Source organism: Diachasma alloeum, unplaced genomic scaffold (assembly GCF_001412515.2).
Source record: "Diachasma alloeum isolate Michigan unplaced genomic scaffold, Dall2.0 Dall_scaffold_00360, whole genome shotgun sequence".
Taxonomy (NCBI): Eukaryota; Metazoa; Arthropoda; class Insecta; order Hymenoptera; family Braconidae; genus Diachasma; species Diachasma alloeum.
Window position 1 is genome coordinate 46819 of NW_021680499.1, and position 23530 is coordinate 70348.

General features: G+C 36.1%; 4 protein-coding genes across 7 annotated transcripts; 3 read left to right on the forward strand and 1 right to left on the reverse strand.

The window, feature by feature from the left end:
- Window positions 1-1147: 1147 nt before the first annotated feature.
- Window positions 1148-5896, forward strand: LOC107041270 (heat shock 70 kDa protein cognate 5). The gene is made up of 10 exons (XM_015261742.1): window positions 1148-1389; window positions 2057-2118; window positions 2195-2340; window positions 2634-2757; window positions 2851-3159; window positions 3424-4043; window positions 4257-4553; window positions 4878-5065; window positions 5139-5279; window positions 5619-5896. Exons 1-10 carry the CDS (start codon window positions 1297-1299, stop codon window positions 5700-5702), a joined length of 2064 nt encoding a protein of 687 aa, XP_015117228.1. The 5' UTR covers window positions 1148-1296; the 3' UTR covers window positions 5703-5896.
- A 444-nt stretch (window positions 5897-6340) lies between these two features.
- Window positions 6341-11009, forward strand: LOC107041271 (ethanolamine kinase 2). 2 transcript variants are annotated; one of them, XM_015261743.2, is made up of 6 exons: window positions 6341-8005; window positions 8301-8435; window positions 8500-8765; window positions 8903-9129; window positions 10468-10690; window positions 10758-11009. In XM_015261743.2, exons 1-6 carry the CDS (start codon window positions 7892-7894, stop codon window positions 10816-10818), a joined length of 1026 nt encoding a protein of 341 aa, XP_015117229.1. In that variant the 5' UTR covers window positions 6341-7891; the 3' UTR covers window positions 10819-11009. The 2 variants fall into 2 exon arrangements, with proteins under 2 accessions (XP_015117229.1, XP_015117230.1); XM_015261744.2 differs by having other exon boundaries at window positions 10570-10690.
- Window positions 11010-11597: 588 nt separating this feature from the next.
- On the forward strand, window positions 11598-16042 carry LOC107041275. Of its 3 annotated transcripts, none has more exons than XM_015261750.1 (7): window positions 11598-11727; window positions 11782-12581; window positions 12734-12907; window positions 14219-14707; window positions 15274-15397; window positions 15471-15598; window positions 15697-16042. In XM_015261750.1, exons 2-7 carry the CDS (start codon window positions 12468-12470, stop codon window positions 15805-15807), a joined length of 1140 nt encoding a protein of 379 aa, XP_015117236.1. In that variant the 5' UTR covers window positions 11598-11727; window positions 11782-12467; the 3' UTR covers window positions 15808-16042. The 3 variants fall into 3 exon arrangements, with proteins under 3 accessions (XP_015117236.1, XP_015117237.1, XP_015117238.1); XM_015261751.1 differs by having other exon boundaries at window positions 11785-12581; XM_015261752.1 differs by having other exon boundaries at window positions 11663-11681; window positions 11785-12581.
- A 2313-nt stretch (window positions 16043-18355) lies between these two features.
- Window positions 18356-23327, reverse strand: LOC107041267 (tetraspanin-11-like). Its single transcript, XM_015261740.1, has 7 exons — window positions 23265-23327; window positions 22126-22335; window positions 20929-21111; window positions 19954-20166; window positions 19192-19411; window positions 18485-18535; window positions 18356-18414 (listed from the first exon to the last, which is right to left on the reverse strand). The coding sequence occupies exons 1-7, from the start codon at window positions 23325-23327 to the stop codon at window positions 18356-18358; spliced, it is 999 nt and encodes a 332-aa protein (XP_015117226.1).
- Window positions 23328-23530: the final 203 nt, after the last annotated feature.

The following is a 23530-nucleotide window of genomic DNA, read 5'->3' on the forward strand; positions in this document are numbered from 1 at the left end:
TTTTTGCAGATACATTTGAGGGAAATGTAAATAGTGATCTCTTCTAAACTTTCAATCAATTGATTTTCAAAAAACGACGAAATCATTGGAAGGAAGAACATAGAAAATGAATTTGATATTGATCGATTACCTGTGATTCGTAAAGTGATTGTACGAAAGAAAGAATCGAGAAAGAAAAGAGTTGAACTACCTGCAAAAGTAGTTGGAATGAAGCAGCTCACACTGGACCAGTTTATTAACGACTAATGTGCACATTTTAATGTAAAGAAAAACGGGAAATCCCAAGGGCTGAGTGAATTTGAAAACAAAATTGACTTGGGAATTATCAAATGCGTTGTAATGAAAATTTAAAAAATAATTAATTTATCCACTTGCGATGGATTACAGCCAGCCGGTATATTACATTAATATACCTTCAGAGTTGGCTTATCTCCGTGACCAATGCAATTATTGAATGAATGAATGAATGATAGCGAAGTAAATCATTGATTCTCATTCAACAAATTTTTACGCACTTGACAGAACAAAATCATTTCCAAAAATGAATAGAAAATGGTAAATTTTTATCCTCGTCATTTGTATAATAATATTGACACGTTCAACCTTTTAAATGAGAGAAGAATAAATAATTCAATAAAACAAACGAAAAAATGGAAAAATGCAAATTCACATTATATGTATGTAATCAAAATTGTAATAAACAACACAAATGAAGAACGTTAATAAAAAAAAAGTAATGATAATCAGATAATTTGATTTGAGAATATTGAGAGATATATAATGATTTCCCATCGATGTGACGTCATTATTTCCATTCAAATTCCGGAAATTTCTGCAAATTTCCTCAAAACAGTCTATATTCTGCGCCAAAAATTCAGATGCGATAATTATTCAATTTTGCAAACAAAAAAAGAGATAAAACGTGTTTGATTGAGATGAAAGAAAATTTTACCTCGAACTTGATGGAACATTCGGGATCATTCTCACAAGATCAAATCCCCACGGATCAGTAAAATGAATTTCTATTGGTCAGAGCGCTGACAAGATGGCATTCCCATTGGCTGAAACTGGTAACTAGCTCGCTCATAGAAACTCGCGCATGCCCGTTGCACACTCCGTGAGACTCCGAGCTTCGTACAATTTCTAGTCGACGAGATTGCATCACTACACGTGAAGTCGTACAGGCCTCTGGCTCGTTTCCGGTCGTGCACATTAGTGCTTTTTTTCATCATTTATTATTAAACTATTGAGAGAACTTGGGTGTGAAGTACCCAAACACATCGACAAACGACCAAAATGTTGGGAGCATCGAGATTGTTAATCCGCAACTGCAACGGACTTGCACAGGATCTTGGCAGGCGAAGGCAATTCAGCACAATCCTCAAAAACGTAAGTTGTACGCAGTTTCCTACAATCAGTAATTGCTCATTTGCCTTCACAACTGACTTCAAAAATTCTCTCCCACTGAATTCGTCAGTCTGAGCATGAAGAGTATTTTCCTAATCTTTGCACGTATATTATACGGAGCATTTTCGGATTGCTCCATCGTATCGGGCGTCCATTCCCTCACCGGCACGTGAGGGAGCATTGAAGATGCGATAGCATATCAGGAAGCCCCTAAATCAGACATTTTCTCGGTTTTTCATGACGAATTCAACGGGTTTTGGCTAGTCATTGCATTGGCAAATTTTTACCGGGAGTTGTCAATTATTTATTCGACATGGAATAGCTCACAGCTCTAAACGAAGACAGAGAGCACGCACCCGGTAGCACGTGTGCGTGCCGTTTCAACAAATTCACCAACCCCCGACATAGTCTCGATTTCAGAAAGAGTAGAAAATTGAAGATCAATCTATTGAGTTCTCTCTCCTAATTTTTTTTCTCTCCCTCGATGACGAGATGATTGACGACTTATTTCCAAATTTGAGTAGTTACATAACCCTCAACCCTAGCCAGAATGATCCAATGAATTGGCGATGAATCCTGATGACTTTCATTATTATCATCGCCTCATTAAGTTGAAAGTTTATGTTTCAATGTGCTGTAATATTTCTAGTCCATAGCCCCGACGCTTTCTGCTCCTCAGAGGGAATATGAGGTTAACCAGTATCGGTACAAGTGAGTAAAATGACAAGTTGACAAAAATCCATTGCATTGTTTTTGGATCTTTACCTTAATTATATTAATTAAACAGGTCTGATGGGGTCAAGGGTGCAGTCATTGGTATTGACTTGGGTACAACATTCTCATGTGTGGCCGTAATGGAAGGAAAACAAGCAAAAGTTATTGAGAATGCTGAAGGATCTAGAACTACACCCTCTTATGTGGCTTTCACCAAAGGTCAATTTTCCTTCTCTTAATTTTAATAGGGGAGGTTGGGGTAAAACGGACACTTTTGACTTTTTTTTCAATGTTACAGAGGGGTCGAAATGTTGATAAAATTTGATATTTTTTTTTTTCAATACAAAGAACAATTCTTTCCGTTTGTGACGAGCCTAAACTGAGCTCAATTGATCAATTTGTTTCTCAGTTATGAATAATTTAAAAGAAATCTAAAGTGTCCGTTTTACCCCACCCTCCCCTAAATAATATTTTTTGAAAATGTTTTAAACTGGAAATTTGTGTCACTGCAGATGGAGAACGACTCGTGGGTATGCCAGCTAAACGCCAAGCAGTTACAAACTCGGCGAACACGTTTTACGCTACGAAACGTCTGATTGGTAGAAAGTTTGAGGATCCAGAAGTGAAGAAAGATATGTAAGTCAAGTGTTTGGCTGTTAATCCTTTGTCAATAAAATTAAATGTTAATATTTTAATATTTAATAATTAATTTTAATATTTAACGTCCAGGAAAACAGTATCTTACAAAATTGTTCGTGCCTCGAACGGCGACGCTTGGGTTCAGGGGGGCGATGGAAAGATGTACTCACCAAGTCAAATTGGTGCTTTTATCCTCATGAAAATGAGGGAAACCGCCGAGGGCTATTTGAATACGCCAGTGAAGAATGCAGTTGTCACTGTCCCAGCGTATTTCAACGATTCTCAGAGGCAAGCAACTAAAGATGCTGGTCAAATTGCTGGTCTCAACGTCCTCCGAGTCATCAACGAACCGACGGCTGCCGCACTTGCCTATGGAATGGACAAAACCGACGATAAAATGTAAATATATATGAGATCATTACGCCATTAATTCTGCATATTATTTAATAATCAGGATAAAAATATTTATCCAATGAAAATGTTGAATATAAACTTCATATACACTAGATTAGTCCGCGCTTTGAGCGTTTGGCGTATTCATACTAAACTATTCTCCAGACTTTTCACTTATTTACTTATTTTAAATAGAATGCAAGCACTACATACATGTCCAAATAATCTATCCCAATTGCCTAATGTTAAACCTGTTGTTTTGATTATCAGCATTGCAGTTTACGATCTCGGTGGTGGTACCTTTGACATTTCCATTCTGGAGATTCAAAAGGGCGTCTTCGAAGTGAAATCAACAAACGGCGACACTTTCCTGGGTGGAGAAGACTTCGACAATGCTCTCGTAACTTACTTAGCAAATGAATTCAAGAAAGATCAAGGAATCGACGTAGCCAAAGACGCGATGGCAATGCAGAGACTGAAAGAGGCAGCCGAGAAAGCGAAAATTGAGTTGTCCAGCTCCTCCCAGACTGACATCAATCTCCCTTACTTGACAATGGACGCTAGTGGACCAAAACACTTGAATCTCAAACTCTCCCGCAGTAAATTCGAGAGTTTAGTTGGTGATCTCATTAAGAGGACGATTCAGCCATGCCAGAAGGCCCTTTCGGACGCCGAGGTGGCTAAATCTGACATTGGCGAGGTCCTCCTCGTTGGTGGAATGACCAGGGTACCGAAAGTTCAACAAACTGTACAAGAAATATTCGGGAGAACGCCGTCGAGGGCTGTCAATCCCGACGAAGCTGTTGCTGTGGGAGCTGCTGTACAGGGAGGCGTCCTCGCTGGTGATGTCACAGATGTCCTGCTGCTTGATGTCACCCCACTATCCCTAGGTAATTTACATCCACCGAAACTGATCATTTTCCCTTTTTCTTCTTCACACCTTAAACTATGATGCACCAGTACTAATCTTCTCTCTGATATTATAATCTTGAAGAAGACCAATTTGAAATCTGAGTTTATATTCTAAAATATTGTTACTCATCGCCCGTCATTTTTGCAATGCATGACAATAAAAAATAATATATTTTTATTTGTTATGAAAGGTATTGAAACACTTGGTGGTGTCTTCACAAGGTTAATTTCGAGAAATACAACAATTCCAACGAAGAAGAGCCAAGTATTTTCAACAGCAGCTGACGGACAGACACAGGTAGAAATAAAAGTCCATCAGGGTGAACGTGAAATGGCCAATGATAATAAGCTACTTGGACAATTTACACTTGTTGGTATTCCACCAGCTCCACGTGGAGTTCCACAGATCGAAGTTACTTTTGACATTGATGCCAATGGAATTGTCCATGTATCTGCTAGGGACAAGGGAACTGGAAAAGAACAACAAAGTAAGTTGTATAATTCTCAATAATAATAATAATAATAATAATAATAATAATAATAATAATCTCATCCAATCATTTCCTATGACGTCACAAAGATGTGGAACGCTATATAAATTCCCTTCTTTAATGTAAAAAATAATAATATTTTCGAATTTTTGTTATGAAAGTGATGATTAATATTTTTCGTCTCTCAATATTACCATGGGTAATGTATGTGGACAAAACAACCTGATTATTTGCTTAATGCAATCAATTTTTTCCTCAAAAATGATGGAAAAATGTATAATAAATAATATAATAATTGAGAATGATTCCCTTTTATTACAGTTATTATTCAGTCGAGTGGTGGCCTAAGTAAGGATGAGATTGAGAACATGGTGAAGAATGCCGAGCAGTATGCGAAAGAGGACAGAATCAAGAAGGAACGTGTTGAGGCTGTAAATCAGGCAGAGGGCATGGTTCATGATACTGAAGCTAAGATTGACGAATTCAAAGCACAGTTACCACAGGAAGAGGTAAATAACGAGTTATCCTAGCAAGTATGGCATTACCGATGGCTCATTGATTATTGAATTATGATTTTTCCAGTGTGACAAATTGAGGGAACTCATCGCTAAGGTGAGAGAAGTTCTTGCTAAGAAGGACGAGATGGACCCCGAGGAAATAAAGAAGCAGACCAATGAGCTCCAGCAGGCCAGTCTCAAGCTCTTCGAAATGGCTTACAAGAAGGTACGTGACGAGGATGAAAACGAGAAAACGTTGACAAGACGATTTCAGTAGTAAAGTGGGTAAAACGGTTTAAGTCGACTTATATTCCGGTTGAGTTTTTGAGGAATATTTCCGAAACTAAGGGAGATAGCGAAATTTTTGTGATTACATTTGTTGTAGCACTCAATCGGCTCTACAAAAAAGGTTATAACAAAAATTTTGCTATCTTCCTTAGATTCCGAGATATTCGTTGAAAACCGGTCAATAGTCGAAATTGACTTGTACCGTTTTACCACTTCGTTAGTGATATATATTCGGTTATAATTCAACTGACTGACTATTATTTCTATGTGTCTGCAGATGGCTGCTGAGCGTGAAGGAAATCAGGGCTCACAACAGCAGGAGCAACAGCCGGAAGGCGAGAAGAAGGAGGAGAAAAATTAAGCACACTTAACATTGTTGCATAACTTTAAATTTATTGAATGCTGAATGCCTGACTCTATATCGTTCGGCTGAGCCGATGAATGTCCTCAAGTTTTCACGTTCATTCCTCCTTCGAACGAACGAATAGCATTCGTCAATTATTGATTCATTTCAATCTCATGTGAAGGCCCGGGTGGACTATATTTCGAACGTGATCTTGGTTGTTTTTTTACTTTTATAATCTGAGGTGATTAACAATTGCCATTCAGTTTTACTGTGGCAAGCTAGCCCTGGAGTCTCCAAAAATTATGATTGCACAATCAAAAAAACGTTGAAAAAAAGCTGAACATTTTCAAAGAGCGTTTTTGAATAATGTTGGGAAATAAACCGAATAGAGAGGAAATTGCAAATTAATAATTTGATGTATCTAATGGCTGTTAGGTCGTCATTTGTCACAGTAGTCAATGGCTGTCAGATCGTTAGTTACCATGATAAATTATCCATTCATTATTTCCTTTCTATCGGACTTATAAAAAAATTTAATGTTCAACTTTTTTTCTACATTTTTTTTATTGCACAATCATAATTTTTAGGGACTCTCCTGCGTGATGTAAAATCCAATGGAAATTGTGAGATATTTTACATTATAAAGATGGAAAAACAATCGAGATGACGTTCGAAAGATAATCCACCCGGGCCTGGACTCAATAAACGCGGTATTTTTACATTTTTACGGTGAACTCTAGTTTCCTCCGGAGTTCAATTGGCAAATAAAATACTATTTTCGTAAAAAAAATGAGCCAGAATTTACTCTAAATAATTTCAATTGAATTCGTGTGCTGTTTTCCATTCACATAGTCGTTGAAATTGAAATGGTTCATTCTGAATGCGAATGAACTTGAAAAACAAAAATTCATTGAGCCCACATTGTATTAATAAGGAAAAGCACAGACGGGTTAAAACAAATATAATGAACGCGAATACCTTATTTTAACGTAATGTTGAACAACCGACCGGCTTAATAGCCAAAGAATGAATTCAAAAAGATTTCTCAATTTCATGTGTGTAAAAGATTAGAATGTTGTAATTGGATGTGGATGATGAGTGTGTATGTTGAAGATAAATTGCTGAATAGACTAAGGATTGAACAGAAAAATTATGGAGCTATAGCGAGTAACAAAACAAAACTAGCGATAATAATAATAATATAATGATGATAATATTGTTATAATATGACGGTAGTTTCTGCATTTTTTATTATCCGTAGATTTAGAAGAACATGGCTCGCTCCAGGTTTTTTTCTTTCCCTTTCGTTGTATTGTTTCAATAAAAAAAATGTAAAATTCATAAGCACTCGTCTCATAAATCATAAACAATATGAGTCATAACAGGTACTTGGAAGAATAAAGTATCAAAAATCTGTATCAGACGTACGTCCCTGAGCGTCACGTGGTTCCAGTTGACCTAATACCCCCCTCGTACGCATGACACATCAATAACATCAATTTCTACCGTTCTCTGCAGTACATCCAATATATCCAACCGCAAACTGCAGAATTCCATACTATCATTGTCATTAAAAAAAAAATCAACTAGTTGAAATTTGTTTCTAATTAAAAGAGCGAAGATTGATAATCAATGTAACCGATAAGGCCTAATTAGCATTGAAAATGTCCACAAAGGCCCGATCACTCCATATGAAATTTGCAAAATCGTCGCTAATGAGCACCAGACAAATATCGTGAGAAAAAATTGCAATATAATATGATAAAATGTTATTGAAGGTATTGTGGTCCAATTGGTTTGAGGCAATACCGGTCCCTCGTGCCCTCAGCAAATAATTCAACCTTGCGCTCGGAGGAAGTATGGAACGCTGGAAGTGCTAAAGTCCATTACTCTTAAACGCTGAGAGTAATGCGCCAGTGAATATTATCAGTTATACTCTGGCACTCGTGACATGAGGTTGTCCACTCAGATATTGTGATAACGTCAATTTCATTCAGTATCACTGAGTGGCTGAATTATCATCTAATCGGATGGTTAATAAATTCCACGTGGAATTTTTGCGATAAGAAAAAATTTGCTATTTGTATTTTTCGTTGCGAAGAATAAATCAGTGTTTCTCTGAATCAATCACTTCGGGTTTACGTCTAAATAATTCGTCCCTCTTCCTCAGAAGAGTAAAAGGAAATTGAAACTGTGTTTGAGGAATGGACGACGTGTACTTGAACGTAACAATCGATGAAAATAATGTTTTTCACGGGGCAAAGGAAGTTATTAAGCAATTGAGACCCAATTGGCCGACAGAGCAATTGAAATTCAAGGTAACGAATTCTGTCATGAACTTTAAATGATAAATTCAATAGACTTTTAGGGGAGGTTGGGGTAAAACGGACACTTTTGACTTTCTTTAAAATGTTAATGAGGGGTTGAAATGTTGATAAAATTCAATTTTTTTTTCAATACAAAGAACAGTTTTTTCCCTTTGTGATTAGCCTAAACTGAGCTCAATTGATCAATTTGTTTCTGAGTTATGAATAATAATTTTAAAAAAGTCTAAAGTGTCCGTTTTACCCCACACTCCCCTACCTAAAAACATGTCACATATTTTTTTTCCAGATTTTTACCGATGGAATCACAAACAGATTGATTGGAATTTATTTCGATGAGTACAACAGTATGGTATTGATTAGAGTTTATGGCGAGAAGACGAATTTGTTGATTGACAGGCAAGCTGAAATAAGAAATATCAAGGTGAGTAGGAGTGAAAAAAATTGCCAACTTGTTAATATAATCTTGATTAATTTTTTCAAATTAGATTCTACACAAAGCAGGCTATACACACTCTTTGTATGCCACTTTCAACAATGGCCTCGCCTATGAGTTTTTGCCAGGAGAAATCCTGACGGTGGAAACTGTTAGACAACCGGAAATTTACAAACTCGTTGCAAAACGAATGGCTCAAATGCATAGACTCGATCCAGAGGATCCTATGATGATAAAAAAACCAATGGTTTGGGACAAAATAGAATGTTTCATGAGTCTCATGCCAAGGCAATTCGAGGATCCTGTCAAGCAGGCCAAGTAAGACTGTTTATTAATGTTGCCATAATTATCAAACGATTTTGTTGAAATAATAATAATAATAATAATAATAAATGGAATAAGTAAAATAATTTTATTATGCAATCAATATATTAAATTTTCGTTTGTTGCCATAGGTACGAAAAAACGATAAAACCATTCGAGATATTGGAACAAGAATATAAATTACTAAAGGAAGAGTTATCAAAATTGGACAGTCCAGTTGTGTATTGTCATAATGACCTTTTGCTTGCAAATATTCTCTATGATACGAGGGACAAATCAGTTGTCTTCATCGACTTCGAATATACAGCTTTCAATTATCAAGCTTTCGATATAGCCAATCATTTTGCAGAATTTGCCGGTACTTGTGTTTTTCTTTCATTTCCTCAGATCTTTCAAATTGGTTCCGTAACTTATGATCCGCGGACAAAATTTCCGACAATTTATCCGTTGACAAATTTTTCGCCGACAGTTTCCCCCAGATGCAGTATTCCGGACGTCTCCAAAAAGAAAAAGAAACTCAGAATTCGTGCAGAACATTTAATTCGTAATTTTCAATTCGATAACTGACAGTTTAGATACAATTACAACAATGCACCCCAGCAAACAAATTCCCCTCAATTCATAGGAGCACGCTATTACCATTAGTTAATGAATGTACAGTACAATCATTAACTGACATCGAATTAACGTATAATTACAAATAATACTGCATTAAATTTCAAGTCGTTTAAGCATTCGCTCCGCTTCATTTTCAAACTACCCGGTGAACATACCAAAAACATCGTCACAACAGCTTCTACAGCCTCAAAATGGCTATAACACGTTTTAAATAATTCAATTTGCCACTAGAATTGTAAAAGATACAATTTTCTTAAGACGAAAAGAGAGGGCATCATTGAGAACCCTCGCTGATTACTGTTTACCATCCGAAATTGTAAAGACATGAAATATCGGATAATTTCTCGACGGATATGATGTACCAAGGATAAATTGTCGGCAGAACAGATGTCAACAATACAATAATCGCCGGAAAAGTTGTCTTCAGTTTTCCTTTCATTTGGGAATTTTGTCGCGGAAATTTTGTCCGTGGATCCACGTATTAAAAATTTAATAGAAAACCTAGCAAATTCGTTAGAAAATTGTATTGGAATTCCATTGACGAATTCTATTCGTTTTTGCGCCGATTCTATTGGATATTCGATAAAAAAAAGTCAATAGATTTCGAATTTCTGTTTGAATTTTTCCCCCGAGATTTTTTCTATAAGAATGGCTGGGCATCAATTTTCCAATTGTTTTCCACTCGGATTCTTCAATGCAAAACAAAACAAAATCCAGTGGAAAACGAACATTTGTGCCCAATAATTCTAATAGAAAAAATCTAAGGGAAAAATTCAAACAGAAATTTGACTTTTCCTTATTTAATATTCAATGGAATCAGCGCAAAAAACAAATAGACTTTTTCAGTAGAATTCCGATAGAAATTCTACAGCAACCCCATAGAATTCAATAGAATTTTCTAGCGAATTCGCTAGGTTTTCTATTGAATTTTTTCATGCGTATCAAAATGTAAATATCTGTTACTTGAATACACACACTTGCCCACTAATTTCTCATTTCGCTCTCATTTTCAATTTCAATTGCCGTTTTGTCAGTGCATTCATGTACTAAAAATTTTCAATATGAATTATTCTCTCAGGTGTTGAAAATATAGATTACTCACTTTACCCCGGTGAAGCACTTCAGAGATCATGGCTCAGAACGTACCTCCAAGTTTACAACAAATGTAACAATGTTTCAGAAGATGATGTGACGAAAGTTTATGAACAGGTTGAGAAATTTGTGCTGGTGGCACATTTTCTCTGGGGCTGCTGGGCAATAGTCCAGTACGCCAACTCCTCAATTGAATTCGACTTCCTGCAGTAAGTCTCGACGCAAAGGATGATGAGAAATTGAGAGAAAGTGAGAGTGAATTTTCTGCTGTTTTAGATTTTCCGCAGATCGATTCAATGAATACTTCAGGCGAAAGGCAGTTCTGGGTGATAGATGAAACAGAGGAACAATTTTGGTGCCTGCAATGTCGCAAAAAAAATCCAATGCATTCAGTTGAACATCTTTCGGCACCAAAATTAACAAAGTGGCAAAGCTGGTCTTTACTAATTTTATATGTCACGGAGACGAGAATTATATTGTTGAACGAATGTATGTTTTTATGTATAAAAATTTTATCAAACAACGTTACCATTCTTGATTTGTAAGACAAACCTGTCTTTCGTGCCATTTATTTCGTAAATCCCATCTTTTTTGTGCATAAATTTAATTTAAATTGAATAATGCGCAATAAAAAATTATTATTTCAAAACTTATCATTTTTTGTACATAAATTTACTTCAAATTAAATGATGCACAATAAAAATAAAATTATAATGGTTTATAATTTTATTTAAATTTCAATTCAGCAGCGAAGGGGTAAAACGGTTCAAGTCGACTTATCTCTCAGTTGAGTTTTTGAAGAATATCTCCGAATCTAAAGGAGATGATGAAATTTCCGTGATAAACTTTTTTCTAGAGCAAATTGAATGCTACGAAAAAGGTCTTGACGAAAATTTAGCTATCTCCCTTAGATTCCGCGGTATTCACTAAAAACTAGCCAATAGTGAAAATCGACTTGAACCGTTTTACCACTTCGCTACTGAATTTCTTTTAATTTAGTTCAAACTGAGATTATTATTCAAACTGAGACCACTGCCTAGGGATTTCTGTGCCCTACCTAACCTTCCTCCCAGGCTAGCCAAACAACAATGCAACATTCAAAGATCAATTCTTGGAGCAACAAATTCATGTGACACAATTCCAGAAAAATCAATCATAATTTAATAACAATCTTCTCTATTGATCACCTGAGAAATTACCGTCTGTATAAAATAGCCAGAGAAAAATTGTGCATTTGAATCACTCAGTATGTTTTTGTCATGGTACGTACGACGGCCCATAAATCAGTGTTTATTTTTAGCAGGCACCACAGAGCGGCGATTTTGTGATATTTTTCTACATCTTTGTGAGAAAATAGTAAACTCGTGAGATCAATTGGCGATAAAAACGCCCACCGACTAGTCCAGGGACCTTTGAGAATTACCAAAAACCTTCCTGTGTTTCAAAATCAAGAATCGAAGGTGGGGTGAGTGATCAGCGGGCAGCATTGTTGAAAACTTCACCTTGAAAAACTTGAATTGTTCGGAGTGAAAGAACTAATAGTACACAGTACGCTGAAAACGTTCTAATTGCTCCACTAAAAGAACAAAAGAATAAAAAATAGAAATAAAGAGGTGCTGATGCTGAATGTTTATTGGCATCCAGCGTGAGTTGGGGGGACGAAGATTGTTAATTTCCACAGAAGGCAAACATTTGACTTTGGTCAAGTAGAAATGTGAAGCTCGTCACGTTTACCGGTACTGTGCAACACGTTCCTTCTTGCGCTTTAATCAACCGACCAGGGCTTGCAGAACAATGTTCTTCACTCAACCAACCTCAAATAATTGAAAGACATCACATTGTTCAGGATTCAACAATATTTCTGTCAATTTCCTGATTGAAAAATCGACTTAACAACGAAACCTGTGCGCACTCTTGTTATTCTTACTCGAGATTGGCATTGCATATTTTGGGAAAGTGACCAGCAATTTTTACCGATTTTTCATCATGCATATAACGTGCAAGTGTCTTAATGTTTCAATCAAAACGAGGGGCAGCCAGCTGGGGGATTTCACTCAGGAGATTCATGATTGTGAAAAGGCTCATCCATTCTTTCAACAAGTGAGTGACTTATTTTCATTCATTATTAATTTAAACATTCAGGAATTCTGCTGGATCAGTGCTTAGGGTATTCAGTCTATTGATTCTAATTTTCTAAGAATGATGAGGACAACAGTAGTCGAAGATTGAGTGAGTAATCTTCGAAATTTTAGAATTTGGCGACTGCAACGGAGCTCGAGGGCATCAGCAAGGAGCAATCAGGTCTCGTTGAATGCAGAAATGTTGGCTCTTGGATTGTCAATTGTTGCCTGAACTGCTCTAAATATACGCACGCCGTTCACAGAGAACACGGAGCTGCCTTGGTTGTCATCAACACTGACCTGGTGGTGAGTCCTTGATAATTACTGGAAAGAGATTCCTTTAATGAAAAATCCAGTGTAACGTATTTTGAAGCCAATCGATTCGGCGTATTGTGCCATTATATTTTTCATAAATGATGGAAGTATAGTGGGGTAAAATGGACACTTTAGACTTTTGTTTTCATTACTCAGAACTCAGAAACAAATTTATCAATTGAGCTCAGTTCAGGCTCATCACAAAGGGAAAGAATTGCTTTCTTCAATGAAAAAAAAATATATATTAAATTTTTTCAACATTTCAACCCGTCATTAACAATTAAAAAAAAGTCAAAAGTGTACATTTTACCTCATCCTCCCTTACATTAAAGATGTTACGATAATACTTTATTATATTATATTCTACACTATACTATATTATAATGCATTATGCATATTATCACTGTCAGTTTATTATTTCATTTTTTTTATTATGCACATTATATTTTATAATACATAGGGGAGGTTGGGGTAATGGACACTTTTGACTTTTAAAAAAATGTTAATGACGGGTTGAAATGTTGATAAAATTTAATAGTTTTTTGTCATTACAAAGAACAATTCTTTCCCTTTGTGATGAGCCTAAACTGAGCTCAGATGATAAATTGGTTTCTGAGTTATGAGTAATTAAAACAAAAGTCTAGTGTCCATTTTACCCCACTCTCCCCTACAGTACTCTATTATATATTGTGTATTATACATAGTATTTATAATATAATATAGTCTTATTGTAATAACTTTAATGTATGCTATTATCATTCATAAAAAATCTAATGACACAATACGCCGAATAGATTGGCTCCAAAAAAGTCACACTGGATGTATTAAACACAAAAAAATAGAATACATTCCTGAAACTTTTCCTTCGGAAACTTTGATATTAAATTCAGAAATCTAATGTAAAATTATTCACTACAATTGATGTATGAAAAAATCGTATAGAAATTTTCTACACGGATTGTGTATAAAAATTCTTTGGGATTTCCGTATATGATATTCGGATATTTCTATGCGAATATTTTCTATACATAAATTTTTACATAAGTTTTTGTTTTCATACGAAAGATGTCTAAACGCTCCAGAGAAAAACGTAGAGAAATGTCGCAATTCCATACGAAATGTTTCTATAATATATGTGGCAGTAGGTCGTATAGGATCAAACCTGTAGAAATCGTATAGAAATAATTTGTATACAAAATATCCGTATAGAAAAATTTCTACACAATTTTTTCATACGTGGAGCGCGCGGACTGATCTAGCATCGGCAAAAAAATGATACATGTTCATTGATTACTTCTCCAGATGTCTCCCGAAGAGATGGAAAAACTGAAAACTAGCCCAAACTATAGTTCAATATTCAGAGTAGTAATAGACCGTGGGCTTGATGATGGTGACCTCCTGGAAGCACCCACCAAATATTCCGTCTCTCAGTTGTCGAGCAATTTACAATTAGCACTGACGAATCTTCAACAGCAATTGGAGCAGGTTGTTCACAGAAAGGCAACGGAGACTGAGGAAAAAATTCGCGACTTCACGGCTGAACAACACCAACTGTTGGAGCAATTTCGGGAAGAAGCACATTATGAACATCGACTTCTAGCTAGAATAATCTGTGATCAACATAAAGTCAAAGCAACGAGCAATGTCAAGGCCGATGCTGCAGTGACTGAAAATCTTACACCAAACTTCATTGCATCGCCCTTGAAACTCAATAATTCTAAGACGCCTCATAGGTCCGGAGTGATGAGTGAAAATCAGGCTGCTACGAAACATCCAGCTCATATTCACTTGGTAAATTTCTTTTTTTTTTTAAGGGCCAGGTGGATTATCTTTCGAATGCGATCTGGTTTGTTTTTTTTTATTTTGATAATCTGAAATGATCTCCAATTGCTGTTCAGTTTTCATTAGCCCTGGAGTCTCCAAAAATTATGGTTGTACAGTCAAAAAACGTTGAAAAAAAGCTGAACATGTTCTCAGAGCGTTTTCGAATAATATTGTGGAATAAACCCAATAGGAAGGAAATTGCAAATTAGAATTTGATGGATCTAATAGCTGTTGGGTCGTCATTTGTCACAGTAGTCAATGGCTGTCAGATTGTTAGTTACCCTGATAAATTATCCATTCATTATTTTTTCTCTATCGGACTTATTTCTTAATCTTTATTAAAAACGCTCTTTGAAAATGTTCAGTTTTTTTCTACTGTTTTTGATTGTGCAATCATAATTTTTAGGGACTTCTGCGTATGAAGATGGAAAAACAATTGAGATAACGTTTTCGAAAGATAATCCACCCGGGCCTTAAGGCAATTAAAAAAAGAATAAGAACAATGTTTAAGCTTGATAAATTGCTTGTGCCAGAATGGAGACAGGAAACTACATGTAAGTAGTTACGATACAGAAGCACTATTCCCACTGGAGGGAATGGATGACACATCGTATGTGGAGCCTTCACATCCCTCAGAGGATGAATCAGATACTGATGGTAAGAGCCCTCCCAAAAAACTTGTCCTTATGAATGGGAACGACGAGATGAATGTTATTATGGTTCGTTCAAGGTCAAGAAGAAGGGATTCACATTCCGAGAGCACTCAGAGGTGGTCATCCCACTCTGGCTAAATCATTACCAGTTAGTGTACCCAACTTCATAGTTCGTCGAACTATGCAAGACCAAGACGATGATCAGGTATTCCCTCAATCAGTTTATTCAAATTGCTATGCGTTTCCGTCCAACGCCAATAAGAAGTGGTTATTAATTTGCATTGACGGTTTAAAAAATTTTAGCTGCCAAATCCGCATAATATCCGGGCCTCCATCAAAGCACTCGCAAAGAGCGTCCACGGTGATACGGTCTTCGGTGATCTGCCTCGCCCGAGATTTTCAACTCAAATCTGACTCAAAAAATGTCAGTTTTTCTATGACGAAAACACTCATCATTATTGCGACACCAGTAAAAAAAAATATTAAAATTTGTCATTAATAATTGGAACATTCATCGATAAACCCTGAACACAAGAGAATGTTGTGATTTAATCGAGAGTGTAGACAGTATTTATAATTCCTTGAATTCCAGTTTTGGTATTTGCTTATTTTCCCTTCATTGGTAAATAAACAGAGAGGAGCAGAGGTAGTCGTCGGAGTTCTTAAATTTCCGGTCAATTTAAATGATAATTGTAATGAGACTGCAAACGAAAGGCGAAGTAATTCGAACATAAGAAAATTCTATTGATACAGACTGATTTGAAATTGTTAACGGTCATGAGGACAACAAAATTCAAATGTATTTGAATAACAATACATGAATATTTTTCACCTCAATTTTACAGTTGAAATTTTTTTTTTAATTTTTCAATTTTTTTGCTAATTATACACTTATTTTTTTACAGTTACTTAGCATTGTGCGTGGAATTTGGTATCTGATTAAAAAAAAAATTATGATCATGAGATACATAATTTTTTTTTCATTTAGTTGACGATGGCTAAATAACGGTAACACCTCTGGAATCGTGTGTGTGGAAATCATTGGATTTCCACTCACGCGATCCACATTTCCATAAATGAATACAGATTAATAAGGTCTCTAGTTGTCAATCACCATGAGCGGTGAAGCCAATGACAGAGATAACGCTTGACTGACGGCCCATTTAAGATACCCCACATCGAATGCAGGACTTGAACAGTGCACTCAGAGTCATTCCCTGATGGAGATTCCCTGATGGTGTCTGATCTTGTCAAGCAAACAGGTAAATGGAGCTTTTTAATCTATGAAAAATTATTCCACAGAGGTATAGAGGTGGGTAGGCGCCAGATTATGATCAGTCAGGCCTTTTTGGATGTTTCGACGTGCGTTAATATGTCCATTCCAACAGATGAAACAACACGCATGAAAAAATTCAATAGAAAACCTAGCGAATTCGCTAGAAAATTCCGTTGGAATTCTGTAGCAATTCTGTGGGGTTTCTATAGAATTTCTATTGAAAAATTCTATTTGTTTTTTGCGAAAAAGTTGAGAGATTCCGAATTTCTGTTTGAATTTTTCTCTTGAGATTTTTTCTACAAGAATGCTTAGGCAGCAATTTTCCAAGTTTTTTCTATTCGGATTCTGCAATGCAAAACAAAATCCAATGGAAAAAACCTAAACTGCAATTGGAAATTAATTGAATAAAACTTACTTGTTTGCGTGACGGCAATGAATAACGGAATGATGGGAATGACTGAACTCAGATATCATCATGTATGGAGAAAAAAAAACAATTTATTGAAAAAATTAATAAAGAGAATACGAGAACGGAGTGAGGTTTGTGACATAAATAATATAATACAATAGTTATATATGAGATGAGATTCTTATAATGATAAAATATAATAACATACCATTCCGAGGACAGTGAGTCCAACGTTAAATCTGTCATTGTTCACCAATGAAACAGATAACACCAAATTGGGATACAAAAGCCAGATTTACAGCGGGAAAACCGATATCACCAGATCATATTGGTGGCATTCTTATGTCTAGCCATTGGATTTAAGCAGAGATTCAATAAAACATCAGCCGCTTCATTGTCATCATCTTTTGCGTACAGAGTAGATCTTTTGACATTCCACCCTGCCGGTGATTTTCTCGACTTATTCTCCAACACAGAAGATTTTCCCAACGACTTTTGATGTGTGTGTTGATTTTTCTTTTTCCTATCAACTCTGGAGCTCCTCCTTGTAGATTTAGTTGATCCTCGTGGACGCTGAATTGACTTTTCCCTCATCTGCCGAGGTGTTCCTGATATTGAAGCAATTATGGGAAGACCGCAGGCATTGTGCATTCCCACAAGGGGGACTCCAAACATCTGATGCTTATTATTCTCATAATCGGGACTATTACATCTCGCGTTTCCTTCGTAAACTGAGATTTTCTGCAGAACATTACTTCTTGACAAATCATCATTGTCTGCTTCATTCCGGTGTCTGTGTGAATTTCTTTGGAAATTTTGCTGGATATTTGAGTTCCCCAGCTCATCATCTTTTTTAATGAGTCGAAATATTGGAATGGACTGGCTGTTCGGTAACTTGTTGGTCTTTGATAAGGAACAACATTTTCGGTGACTATGACTGCTCCTGTATTTTCGGGAAAATGCCCCTGAGGAAGTGTGATTTTTCTGCTTATTTCTCTTATTGCGATAATGAACAGAAGTTAACGAGTCAAATTGTCGATGAGGTGAACTCGATCTCCGCAGTGTTCCCATGTTTTGAGCGAGTGATGCTCGATAATTTGAAAATTGTTTGAGGCTTCTGTTAGTGTTGTTCCCTTTGGGGGTTTTTGAATGATCGAGTAACACAAAGTTTGAAGAAGATTCATTGGGCACATCGATGGCACGTTCCTCGTAAAATTCCTCATTTGCAAGTATCTCCAACTGATGATTCTTCTTGTGGCTTTGCCAAGCAAAATCCATTATACGTCTGTCTGGCGGATTCGCTGATAACTGCGCAATTTGCGATGACTCTTCAATTCTTGGGAAATTATTGTTTGAATTGAACGGGTGTTGTCTCTCACTGTCCTCCAACCACCTTCAAGATTTGCCGCAGAATGTCGAGCCGTCTGTATGGCTTCGACTGTTCTCCATCCCCAATCCTGTCAATTCAAACAAGTATGATTATTTTATTCAAACAAGTATGATTATTATTTTTAAGGGGAGACTACTGTGAGTTTTGAAAGTCGTGGGTTATTGGAGTGAGCATTTTCATACGTTGAAGATCAATTATGTAGATCTGAAAACGAATAATTTGTCTAAAAAAAAATTTTTTTTTATTGTTCGCTTGCCCGAAAACGCCTCAAATGCCAAAAACAGTCCAGGGCCTCCAATTTTTAAGCTACGAATGATTTTTTTTTTTTTAATTTCCGGAAAAATATGTGGAATAATAATTACGAGCTAGTTTTTTTAATTCACTATTTTTTTACACAAATAGTGAATTTTTTTATATGAAAAAAGAAACAAAATCAGCTGTATAGGAGTCGAATTCCAAAAAACTGGCTCGTAATTGTTGTTCCACACATTTTTCCGAAAATTAAAAAAAAAAAATCTTTTGAAGCTCAAAAATTGGAGGCCCTGGTCTGTTTTTAGCATTTTAAGCGTTTTCGGGCAAACGAACAATAAAAAATTTTTTTTTGCACTAATTATTCGTTTTCAGATCTATATAATGGATCTTTAACGTATGAAAAGTCTCACTTCAATAACCCACGACTTTTAAAACTCATGGTAGTCTCCCCTTAGTCAATGAAATGCTTACCAACGTTGTGATTACTCTCAATGGTGAATGTAGGGGAGTGTGTCAATGTTTGAGTCGACGTGAATGTTGACAAATTTGTTTTCCTCTTTGGATTTGACTTTGACCAAGCTAATATTGTACTCACTAGAGCACTTATTTCAATCAACATTACAATGAGCCCCATGACTAAAAAAATCAGCGCCTGATCCTGCGTCCATTTTTCTATCATGTCCAAACAGCCCTGGAAAAATAAAACTGATGATGATTTTTCAATCAACTGAATGTCGTTTCATTATTATGAGAAATTGAAAAAAAGTATTAGCAAATATGCGTAATAGTCAATAATGACACAGTGGGTTAATGAATTTTAACTCTTTATTCAATCGCACTTGGAAGAGGCACCTCGACCTTAACTCTATCTCCGTCTCTCGGATGCTAACATCAAGAACCAAAGGAACACTACTCTGGGCCTCTGATGACTAATATTCTCTTTATTCTTTATTCCATCTTGACAATTGGCCAGTTTTCAACAAATATCTCGAAATCTAGGGGAGATAGAAAAATTTGTGTCATGACCTTTTTTGTAGAGCGAATTGAGGGCTACAAAAAAGGCCATTACAAAAATTTCATTATCTCCCTCAGATTCGGAGATATTCAGCTAAGGGCTAAGTCGACTTGAACCGTTTTTCCGCTTCGCTACGCAATTACAATAAAAAATATCAATTTATATGACAAAAAGTCTAAGTGAGAGATACTGTTGACCAAGAGGGATAAAATACATACCGTAGTGTGCCGTGCGCGCTGATGTTCAAGAGGATTCAATGTTTGACACAATTGAAGATCTTCAGGTTGTGGATTTAGAAAAGCATCCGGCGACTGGGTGTTGTTAAGGGTGCAGCATGTGAGGGGTACGACCAGTTCCCGGCGCCCGACTTCCTGCAGTCGCCACCATGAGGTCCCATAATTACTGCTTCCGTTGATGCCGCAGCAGGAAAACTGTTCAACGATCCCATTAAATTACACAACCATGGAACCCCACGTTAAGGATGTACTACACCCTTTCGGCCAAAATTCACGTTTTTTTTCATTTTTCTGGCAAATTATTGATCGGATCACGTACGGAAAAAATATGGAGAATTCGAACATTTCCTAGAGGATTTTTCTGATAGGATTTCCTATCGGATTTCTCACAGGATTTCCTATAGAATTTCCTATCAAATTTATGACCCTAATTCTGACCCTTGTGACCGATTGGTTTCGAGTCTCAGTTTTGGTACTTTCTATAGAAAACCCTTTAGTGAATTCTATAGGGTATCCTATAGAAAATCCTGTAGGAAATCCCGCCAGAAAAATCCTATAGGAAATGTTCGGATTCTCCATAGGATTTCCTATAGGATATCCTATAGGAAATTCTATAGGATTTTTTCATGCGTGATTGATGCGAAATAATATACCGTTTTTGCGTTTTACCATTATTGACTGACTCACGAAGTTTCATAGTAGTGCAATCATTTTCCTGCATTTTTTCAAAAGTTTTGTGAATGTCCGAAAGGTTTTAGAAAAAAACGCAGGAAGATGGTTGCACGATCATGAAATTTCGTGAGTCATCAAGTAATGATAAAACGCAAAAACGGTACATTTTTTTACGTCAATTCGATCAACAATTTGCCAGAAAAATTCAAAAAACGTGAATTTTGGCGAAAAGGGTGTAATACTTCCTTAAATCCGTCATGCTTCACCAAGACGTTTAATACGTACAGCCGTTTGAGCAAGGTCTAGAGCTGCAGTAAATTGTTCACGTCCAGGCAGTGCGTAATTTCGCTGCAAAGCGCGAACTAATCTGCTTGACCGGATTTCGATGCCCAGTAGATGTGGCCAGAATACTGCTATGACGCAGCACGCAAATTCTCCCAATAAAAGAAGAGTAAGTGACATTACGTACTGAAAAGAATTAATTAATTTTTCACTTGTGACAGAACCAGATTAGTAACTGAATCAATAAAATTTCATCGTAATTTTTTTCTCCGGAAAATCGAAGGCTTTGCGCGCCTGGCAATTTGATAGATTTTATATGATTTATCACGTTGTTATTGTAAGTTGATTAAAATCATTATGTTCTTTCACGTATACGAATTTCTAGTATTACTAAGGAGAAATTCGTGGGAAGTGCTGAAAACTTAAATTGAAAATCCATGATTTTTTTTTTATTGCAAAGGAATGGAAATGTAGATCGAGAATCAATAGAAGATACGATGAAAACTGTGAAAACTTGCATTAGAAAACGAAGGATTTTCCATAGAAATCTATCGAAACTTCTATCAAAAGTCTGAAAAATGCGTCGAAATCCATGAAAACTTCAATTGAGAATCAATACATATTCCGTTGGAAATCACCAACACCAACATTATTAGCACCACCGGTAAGATCAACCTTATCAACAAAATCAGTATCATCATCGTCATTTATGCTATTTCTATTTTCGACATTTAGAAATATAAACGTGTGACATCTCCTTTCTATATAAGAGATGGAAAATTCCATCGAGAATCAATAGGAGATACGACGAAAGCTATGGAAACTTGTATATTAGAAAGCGAAGTATTTTCGATAGGAATCTGTGGAAATTTGTGTTAAGTCCTTGAAAAATTCGGTTAAAACGTCACTTTGAGTCAATTGAGAATCAATACATGCTCTGTTGGAAATCACCAACACGAATAACATCAGTATTACCAACAAATAAGTATCATCATCATCATGCATGCGATTTCTCTTTCAGAACATTCAGGAATAAAAGTGTGACATCACCTTTTTATATAAGATTCAAATTGCAATGTCGCATAGTTATGGGGGTTCCCCCTGTAATATCTCGATATGCTTTACAAGCACCGGCGCGTATCACCTCTTTCTATTTGAATATATTTCAAACACACGCTCCAAATTCCTCGGCAAACTCACCCAAGTAGTAACGCAGCTACTAGTAAAACACGTTGCCAACAGTCCCGTAAGAGCTATAACGAAGCCCATCCCTACCATGGCGAAGGACAAATAGTACGCCGGAGGTTGATCCGTGTGGACGTCGTTGAAGCCAACAAGTCTTGATAGGAGAACGCGCTCATTATCGAGAAGCAGCAAAACTCCGAGAAACATGATTGCGAATCCTGACATCTAAAATTATGTTCCAGTAAATACACAGAAAAAAATTATTTTTGGCAAATATCCATTTATTTGAGAGAAGTATTTATTTTTTCAGTGCCGTATTTCTCCAGTCGAGTCACGGACGAAAAAATTTAATAGGAAAACCTAGCGAAGTCGTTAAAAAATTCTAGTGAATTTTTATTGAACTGTTCTATTCGTTTTTGGCCGATTCTATTGAAGTGTTCGATAGAAAATATTCAGTAGAAAAAATTAATAGAATTCAATTTTTCTATATAACTTATTCTACTGAGATATTTCTATAGAATTTCGCCGACTCAAATTTTCTAAGTTTTTTCGTCTGATTTTCTTGATGAGAAGAAAAGAAAAAGAATGAAAAAAATTGGAAAATTTGAGTCGAGCAAATTCTATAGAAAATATATGAAAAGAATAAGTTATATAGAAAAATCGAATTCTGTTAACTTTTTCTATTGAACGTGCCAATAGAATCAGCCAAAAACTAACAGAAAGTTTAATAGAAATTCAATAGAATTTTCTAACGCATTCGATAGGTTTTTCTATTAAATTTTTTCGTGCGTGGTCACTCCAGAAGATGACCATATTAGCCATTAATTGGAGTGCACTTCCTCAATAATTATCACCATTAAAAAAATAATCGAAATTCTTCCCTCTAGAAAATAAGACATTCATGAAAAATGAATAATCATTGGAGGAGTTCATCCCACTGAAAAATTCGATTTTGTAAAAATAAATACTCTTAAGTAACTGAATACTTGTCAAAAATAATTTTTTTCTCAGTATACAAAAAACTAATCCTGCTCATGAAATTCACTAGTATATAGTAATAAAAAATAACTGATATTTCATCAATTATTTCGTTCTTTGCAGGTGAATAACAATTGCTGGTGTCCAATAATTATTTTTACAGTCGATAATTTTACCAAAAACAGCAGATTTGAGCAGTACACGAATGTGCTGGATCCAGTCAGCCGCTTCTTGTCCATTGCCTTGTAATATTCCGAGACACAAACATATGAACAGTCCTAGATGATTCCCAGGAATGAACTGACACCCAATGCTCCCCCGCGATTCAGAGCTAGTATTCAGGAACGCGGTAACACGCGTTGAATCCTCTCATGCGAGTCGACCCACCGGATAAAACCGGAAGGAAATACAGATACAGAGGGTGAGGTGAAAAGTTTAATTA

Coding starts and splice junctions, on each gene's coding strand:
- LOC107041270 (XM_015261742.1), top strand. CDS start 1,297: ATGTTGGGAGCATCGAGATTGTTAATCCGCAACTGCAACGGACTTGCA. Junction 2,341..2,633: donor TTATGTGGCTTTCACCAAAG/GTCAATTTTCCT, acceptor GTGTCACTGCAG/ATGGAGAACGACTCGTGGGT. Junction 5,066..5,138: donor CACAGTTACCACAGGAAGAG/GTAAATAACGAG, acceptor TGATTTTTCCAG/TGTGACAAATTGAGGGAACT.
- LOC107041271 (XM_015261743.2), top strand. CDS start 7,892: ATGGACGACGTGTACTTGAACGTAACAATCGATGAAAATAATGTTTTT. Junction 8,006..8,300: donor CAGAGCAATTGAAATTCAAG/GTAACGAATTCT, acceptor TTTTTTTTCCAG/ATTTTTACCGATGGAATCAC. Junction 9,130..10,467: donor TCATTTTGCAGAATTTGCCG/GTACTTGTGTTT, acceptor TTATTCTCTCAG/GTGTTGAAAATATAGATTAC.
- LOC107041275 (XM_015261750.1), top strand. CDS start 12,468: ATGCATATAACGTGCAAGTGTCTTAATGTTTCAATCAAAACGAGGGGC. Junction 14,708..15,273: donor ATCCAGCTCATATTCACTTG/GTAAATTTCTTT, acceptor TGCTTGTGCCAG/AATGGAGACAGGAAACTACA. Junction 15,398..15,470: donor GGATGAATCAGATACTGATG/GTAAGAGCCCTC, acceptor GGTTCGTTCAAG/GTCAAGAAGAAGGGATTCAC.
- LOC107041267 (XM_015261740.1), bottom strand. CDS start 23,327: ATGGACAAGAAGCGGCTGACTGGATCCAGCACATTCGTGTACTGCTCA. Junction 21,112..22,125: donor GTAGCTGCGTTACTACTTGG/GTGAGTTTGCCG, acceptor AATTCTTTTCAG/TACGTAATGTCACTTACTCT. Junction 20,167..20,928: donor TAGACCTTGCTCAAACGGCT/GTACGTATTAAA, acceptor ATCGTTGAACAG/TTTTCCTGCTGCGGCATCAA.